Raw genomic sequence first — 8,208 nt, forward strand, 5'->3', positions numbered from 1 at the left:
TGACTAAGTTCAGAGCGCAAAATTAGAACAGCTCCATTATATTTCGTATCGATAAGCCAATATTTTCCCTACAGTTCTAGCTTCAATTTAAAATTTGAAAAATACATGTATGGGTAAGATATGTCAAAATTGTACATTTTTTGTCGCGACAACTGAAATACGTGTAAAATGCGGTAAAACTTTAGAAGGCTAAAAAGTTTGAAAATGCGTGTCGTTTGTATACATCAATCGTTTTTTAACTTATGTAAAAAATTAATTCTTTCTGCAAAAAAATTCTCTCTGCAAACGGGCATAAATGACGATTCATAAATGTGAAAAATAAGAACATAGTATACAGTGTTTCTAGTATGCGCACTAAGAGTAAGAAAAATATATCCTGAATTTTTATTTGTGTAGGCTAGACAAAATGAACTCCAAAAATGACACAACAATGTTTCCCTTAATTTTTCGTTACGCAATCTGTGTCCGATTAACGTATTCTCGCAAAAGCAGGTACCCGTGTACCTATGTAGAAATGGTTCCGTATTAGCAATATGTGACCTAATGGTGAGACACGGTGTCTCTAACTTCAGATATTATAAATTGTTACCAGATTAAAGTCCATTGATTGATCTACTGATAGGGGGAGATTTCGTCACCCAGGCAAAAAACTCAAACCCAACAGTTGACTGATATTAGATAACTTGTAAATCTAATTTGTATTATTCATAACACAATTCTGTAGTAAGTCAAGCTGAAGTTGATCGAATTCTTCTGTATTATTACACTCTGACCAATTTGCACTAAATCTATAGATTTTTTTTGTGTTAAAAACAATGGCATGGTTTATATTTTTTATTTGGAAGTTCACATATACACATGAAATATCTTATATACTAGCTAGCATTGTAAATTTGTGTTTTCAAACTTCTTCAAACCGAATCGGTTAATTTTCTTTTTGGAATTTCATCCTTTTTTTTTTTTTATTTTGCTTTAGCAACTAGTATCTTAAAATCCTGGAATCTTCCGCCAGGAAAAAAAATCCAGGTAGAAACAAACTTTATCAACTTTTTTTTCGATGAAAATATCAGAAGCCATTATGATTGATTGGTCAGGAGATATTGCTGAGAATCTCGGACTTGAGTTCTCATTTAGCAACTGTATTCAATGATGTTATTGCAGTCATTTTCATACACAATTACTTTAGATAACTTTTTTTCTGGTAAAAATAAATAATCATCACTTATCTGTGAAAAATCAATTTCATCTGAGCCATGGCATGAATAAAAGGACTGACTAACTGTTGTAATGTATTTCTGATAGCGCTTTACCTCAATTTTTGAAGACAGGTTAAATAAATGATCTTGATTCTTTTTAGAAATATTAATTTGCCAGCGTGAAATATTTTTCATGGGTTGCCGACTCATCATCCATCAAACTACTTTTTCAATGAATACATTGGATATCGACAAAATTATTTCCATTCAAGTTTTATTGATCAAAGTTACTTTGACGGAACAAATTTCAAGATGAGTAGACCCGATTTCTTCCTTGATCCGATGTAGTGATATAATTTCAAATTAAAAACATGAAAAGATATCCATATTTATCTTCTAAAATAATGGACTTTTTAGAAATACAATGATTTGGAGAATATTTTTTAGTCCTCGGAATGCTTTAGTAGAAACATGCCACATGCCATAAAGCAAGCACCGCCTGCCTCCGGAAGTCTATTTAACAATAACATTAAACATTTTTCAATACATTTTCATCTACTTTCTAATGAATCTGTTGAAATCTATCCACGCGTATAGTTACATTTCATGCATTTGGTAACTTTTTCCCTATTATTTGACACCTTTATGTGAATAAACGTTTCGATTTAATAGGCATTTTCCAAACTTATTTAAAATACGGCAGCGGAATCCCAATTCTGCGTCTCGCCCATTTAATAAAATCTAAGTGCCTCTAATCGATGATATTTAAATTCCGGATTACCGATCTACGTCAAGTTAAGATGCATTTTCTATTTGCCATATAAATATCGGACGTATTCTAGCACACTCGTATACCAAAGACAGCTATTGATTGCGGGCTGTATATTTTTTCACTATTTTCGATGTGGTTTTCTAAACAAATTTCATCAACCAAAGACAAACGTCATTCAATGCCCTTTTTTTCTGTGTTTGGACAAAGAGCCAAATTTTCCTTGTTGTACTGATTGTTTCTTCGCCGATGGGTGCCGAGTGGATTTTGTACTTCTGTGGCAAACATCTTAATTAAGCTAAGAATTAAATGTCCATACGTTACATATAAGAACTGTAAACAGTGCCGCCAAGAGGAGCTGAAACTTAAGCAGATATAAACATTATCCAAGACCTGTCTGTATTTATACAGTTTTTGGTATCGCTTATCAAGTGCTTCATAAATTTGCTTGTTTGGTTGGTGTTTGACTTACTTATAAAATTATCATGGCAGTTGCGCACCAAAGACGAAGGACCGAGGACACAGAGATGGAGAAGGACGCATCCAGACCCTTCTTCAGAAGGCAAGAAGGTAATGCAGCTCACAGTAGCGAAATATTTGATTTCATATTATTTTAAATATGTCTTTACTTGTTTAGTTTTTGATTTTCTCATTTCCCTTTCTTTTTATCTGTACTTTAGTATAATTTTGTTTTGTTTTAAATATTGTTGATTTAAAAAAAAGTGATTTACAGTATAGCTCACAGAAGCAAAATATTTGATTTCCAAATATTTTGAATACGTCTTTTTAGTTTTTACTTGTTTATTTTTTTTATTTTTTCATTTCGTTTTCTTTTTATCTGTACTTTAGTTTAATTTTGTTTCAAAGTTGCACATCGATTATATTTCAAAAATTAAAAGACTGAATTTTTTCCTGGGAATTTTGGTTTTTATTGCCGAAAAATTATTAAAGATTGTGCCAAGCATAGAAAGGAAAAATGATTTTTTCCTGCCAGTTTTCACATTTCAAATATTACAGAACTTCCAAATTTATTGTGATTAGGCTTTTAAAAAACGTTTCACTTCAATTCAGCGGTTCTTTTTTATTAAGACGGCATTGAAAATGGTAAAAGATAAACATCAGGTAGATTATTGATAACCAGACTTGATTTCACACTGACTTACTGTATAACAAAATTTTTGCAGGCGACATGTATCAAAGAGAAATTAAAAACAGAAAAATATTTACATGCCAAGGGTTATAAAATAACGTTTATATTTTCAGTATTAATCTTATAAATACATATGTCATTGCTCTCAAGATTTTGTGTTTGGAAAAACAAAAATATGAAGTATATATATATATACACCTTTGTATATGGCTTATTTATCTTTTTAAAGCATGCAACGAAATTATGAAGCTTTACTAAATCAATCATATCACAAAGTCTACAAATCCTAGCGATGTCTAAAAGTAGATGGGGTTTGTGTAATTTGACCGACAATTTGGTTTGCGTTATGGCACGATTATTAAGCTCAGATCTTCTATTGCAGTGATTAATCGTTTTTATCAAAAAGACAACGTGCAAATTAAAAGGATTTCTAACTGGAACAAAAAATATGTGCATTCTAGGGCTTTGGTAGACCTCATTTTAACCCTTCAAAATCTCTAGAACATTTTACCCACAAAAGAATTTCCAAATCCATCCGCGCCTGAAATTAAAAGGATTGTATAAATGAAAATTTTAACTAAAACGAAAAAAATTTATGCATTCTATTTGCTGAACATTTTACCCACAAAAGAATTTCTCAGATAGTTGTCTGAATAAAACTAGATGAAACCCTCTTTCCCTACAACCTTTCAGACTGTGGACAACCTCGAATTCTTCACCAAATTACTTATAACACAGAAAAAAGATTGTTTACATGAAATTTGATTGTCAAATTAAACGTTGCCCCATGGTTCTTTAATTGCACAAACTTCCAATATGTCAACTCTCCGAATTTTGTTCCTTCGGAGGTTTAAATGCGCTGTCACGCCATTAAATCCTTGTATATCAGCTCTGTCAGGCCTTTTAAATTAAGTTGATGTCATATTTTTTTTCTTTTAATGAGTGTCAGTGGATACAGTTTTTCTTATTTATTCTTTCGGGTGTGGCGACGGGGTGAAAATAAAAATGGGTACATCTTGATATAAAATCCCAAATGACACAGGAATTGGTAAATTGTTGTCATTGAGTTGTTTGCATTTCTTGGTACAAAGATTCGAAAAAAAGATATGGGTATTTTTAAATTTTTGTTTTGCCTTTTAAGAAGATATGTATTCCATTTATTTTTATCTTATAACAGCCAGACTCAGAAAATTGCACTTGCCTTCACCATGAATACAGTTGCAACAAGTTCAATTGTCTATTTCTGTTACAATTAAAGTCTAGAGTGTTCGGTTCAAAATGTTTATCGCCCAAATGATGAATTGTAAAATTACCAATATGATTTCTTAATCCTTTTAAAAATGTTCGTTCATGTGTAGCAATGTTCAAAAGCTAACGACCGATTATGAATCCATTCCTTTCACAGCACGGTTCCAATATGCATGTATATAATTAATTGATATGGTATTGACTTTAAAAGAATATTGAACTTTTGAATAGATTTCTCATGATTAATCACACTGATTTTAAAATCCATATTTAAACTATATGAAAACTTTAATTGAACAGGTGTTATTTTTAACAAAATATAAACTAGAGTGCAATACACTGGAGAAGTTTGTCTTTATGTATCAAAGTTTGAAGTACATAAGGAAATTACATGTGGGATGAAATATCTATCAGATTATGTTTGTTTTTCATGAATCGTCAAATATTTTTTTGGAAATCCCCTGGACTCTTTCTGTTCATTTTTTTTTTTTTGCTAAATTGAAAATGACATCAGTCATGACAATTAAACTCCCCGTGGATTGTTTTCTAACTGCACAAATCCAAACATACGCCTGTGTACATTGCATTCTGTTCTTTTGCATACAAAGGTTTTGGGGCTGGTAATCTTTGAAATTAAAGAGAGATGACACTTAAAGTCAGAAAGTCCCCAAGTTCTTTGTCACACACAGCTGTGTGCGATAACAAAGAAGTGTTTTAATTTAGGTACACCTAGCTTCTATCTATTATGATCTATATAGTGTTAATATTGGGGATTTCCCCCATAGAATGGCAATGTGAAATTCAGTTATGCTTTTGGATAATGCTATTTCATTCTCATAGACTTCTAAATCAGAAAGATTTTTTTTTATTCTTGAGTTTTGTACACTTTTGAGCAATTATAATCAGCGTTTGGTTTCTTTTATATTGCTTTTTATTTCATTTTACTGAGCTGCATGTAATTCAAAATTTAAACTGTATGAAATTTATTACTCTGCAGTTATTAATTTAATTATGAAAAAAAAAATCTTTAGAGGAGATAAACAAAAAAAATTCAAATCTGTAACATTTTGTAATGAAGGATGAATTTAAGTGTCAGTTTAAAAAGTAAAACTGTGTGAAATGATAACACTAAGAACTTTTCTTGTCATAAGATTTACAGTCAAACTTCGTTATCTCGAACCTGATGGGACTGAGAAAAACCTTCGACATATCCAGGATTCGAGATATCGAAGGTTAAATACTTAAAGAATATGTAGTTGGGACTTCCAAATCACTTCGACATATCCATGGTATTCGAGATATCAGAGTTCGAGATACCAAAGTTCAACTTTATGGTCATGATAAGGAGCCCCTTTTTCGGCGAAAGGATTACTAGAAATCGGGTTACTTTTATATAGATCCAACAAAATCTGTATATCATTCTATATCTATATACCTGATATGTTTGACACGCACTTTGCAATTTTATTTTATTTTTTCGATATATATCCATATAGTCTTCATTCTCTGTGCATATTGACTTTTCTAACTTTTCATCAATGTTGTCTAGAACTCGTGTAGGAACGATATACAAACATGTTTTGAATATCAAAATCTTTTCCTTTTGATTTATACCTAATGTAGGCCTTATACGTTTCAGAAATATCGACCATTTCATCGATCCTTATTTTTTCTTGGGCAATTGTTTGATCTTAGATAAAGAACTGTCGTGAAAAGGTTTCTTCGGTGTTAATATATATGGATTAGTGGTTCAAAGCCTAATATAAATCCAAGTGTGGACTAAATAAAAACATTGATATTTCGGACCAGTGTAAATGAATGTTCTCAAGAGAGTGCTCTTGATATTGTCTTACATCTAACTGCAAAACACGTGTTGGATTTCAAGCACCTGCATGCTGTTTGTCTCCTGTTTCCAAGTCACAAAAATCTAACTCTCCGTGAACCTCTTGATGCGTTCGGCCCTGAAGCACCCTCGATGATCCGAATATATACATTCTAAGGAGGTTTATATATATATATACACGTCTTGGTCGATAAAACAACCTTTACTCTTGAAATGACATTGATGAGGACATTTCTGTCTTTAAAAATAAACACCATTATAAAACAGTGCAACCCAGTACCTTCTTGGATGTTAGAATGTTGATCCTATATTCAGCCATGCAAGGATTTGGGATTTAGAAAATATCTACATCGATAAATAATAAAGATTTAATGAAAGAAAAATTGATACATAAAAACGATCTTCATTAAATTTCAAGTATTCGATACAGTCAAATTGTTCTTGCTACAATTAAGAAATTATAACTGCATCTGCATATAGTACATTGAAACACTCTAATGATTACTCTTTTGAAAACCAGTTGGTCAAATGCAACTTAGCGTAACCACCACCATCCTTTCAGAGAGGAAACTGAGTTTAATTTTCCTCTCAGTGAACTGAAATTAAATATAGATAAAATAATTTTTACATTGTATGCTTGTGTTTCAGGTGAGGTCGGCATCTACATCGCTGTATACGATGCTACCGCTGTGAACCCAGAAGCCTACGGGTCAGAACATTTCTACTTCATGGAACTGACCGAGAGACTCCATGAACAACTCAATGGTGGAGACTTCGTCAAAATGCGGGCGCATCTAGAACGGAAAGGGGAATTTAAAGGCGCCTATATTGAACGTTTTGAGAAAGGTATATCAATTTTTTTTTAAAAGCTAAGATTTTAGCGATCTTCGCCTATCCCATTAGCAAATGGATATTGCAAGAAATCAAAAATATATGTTATGTTTCTCAATTCAATTGTAAATTTTAGGTATCGTAATGGCTGTTGGATTTGACAACATTGACGCATTAGAAAGCGTTTGGAAACTCCATAAATCCGAGAAAATGACTGGATTGATGCAAGACCTTCTAATCACTCAGCCATTGTTAAAGAAACTAGAAGCAAAACGCATCGTCTTGACGACAAGAATGTTTGAAGACGAGTACACAAACTGCAAGAATGAACTGCTCAGTCGATCGCTTCAAAGGATTAGCATTAAAACAAAAAGTACAAACAGAATTATACTTATCTATTATTCAATTAGATATTTATTATTCAGTTATTTATGCTTTGAAGTTTATTGATGTTATTAAAGAGCGACAGTAGAGGAAGTTTAGTGCCGTTTTATTTTTTGGACAATTTTTGGGGTCTTTTGATTAAATTTTCAGTGTACTTCTATGCTTTTTTTTCTTTATTGCACAGAGCACGACATGGAACTTCTCCAGAAACTCAAGAATTTTCAAAACAAATTCAACGACGACGTTCAAGATCTCCAAGAAGCTGAGGCAAACTTTGGAAAGAAACTTGGTGAATTCATGATGATAGCAAAACAAATTCTGCCCGTGAATGTTATCAAAATTAAAACAGTGAAGGAATTCGAGACCATTGTCAAGGTGGCTAAAGGTACACCCAAGGCAGGAAAGAAGCTAGAAATCATAGACAAATATTTTGACATATTAAAGAAACTGAGGACCAAATTTTTAGAAATTGAAGAAGTCGTGTGTTTGCCTCTTCTACAAATGCACAAAGTTTGTGAAACGGAGAGACAAAGAGAAGTCAAACCGAAAATCCAATCACTGTCCAAGGAAACTGCTCAGAAGTTGAGGGTAGACACCGATTTACAGAAAGTGTCCCATCCAGGATGGGCTAAACGTCTTCTCCGATCGGAACACGATCTTTTCCTTGGACTTTTGTCATTGGTTCCCATTGGAACCGAGGCAGCATTTGATATCAACTGTCTTCTTGATGAATATATAAACGACTTTCCTCTGTAGAAATGTTATTGTTCCGTAAAAAATGAACAAT

General features: G+C 32.4%; 1 protein-coding gene across 2 annotated transcripts in view; it reads left to right on the top strand.

The window, feature by feature from the left end:
• Window positions 1–8,208, top strand: part of LOC134256021 (uncharacterized) — an 8,521-nt gene extending 313 nt beyond the window's left edge. Inside the window, exons 2-5 of one of the 2 annotated variants that reach the window (XM_062738615.1) lie at window positions 2,458–2,535; window positions 6,855–7,052; window positions 7,174–7,410; window positions 7,606–8,208. In XM_062738615.1, the coding sequence (XP_062594599.1) occupies window positions 2,493–2,535; window positions 6,855–7,052; window positions 7,174–7,410; window positions 7,606–8,177 (1,050 nt within the window). In that variant the 5' untranslated portion in view covers window positions 2,458–2,492 and the 3' untranslated portion in view covers window positions 8,178–8,208. Of the gene's footprint in view, window positions 1–2,010; window positions 2,536–6,854; window positions 7,053–7,173; window positions 7,411–7,605 lie in introns of those variants that run through there. The other variant, XM_062738614.1, reaches the window with a different exon arrangement.

The sequence above is a fragment of the Saccostrea cucullata genome, unplaced genomic scaffold (genome assembly GCF_032062105.1).
Source record: "Saccostrea cucullata isolate Sc308-1 unplaced genomic scaffold, CSIRO_AGI_Scuc_v1 ctg2327, whole genome shotgun sequence".
Lineage (NCBI taxonomy): Eukaryota > Metazoa > Mollusca > Bivalvia > Ostreida > Ostreidae > Saccostrea > Saccostrea cuccullata.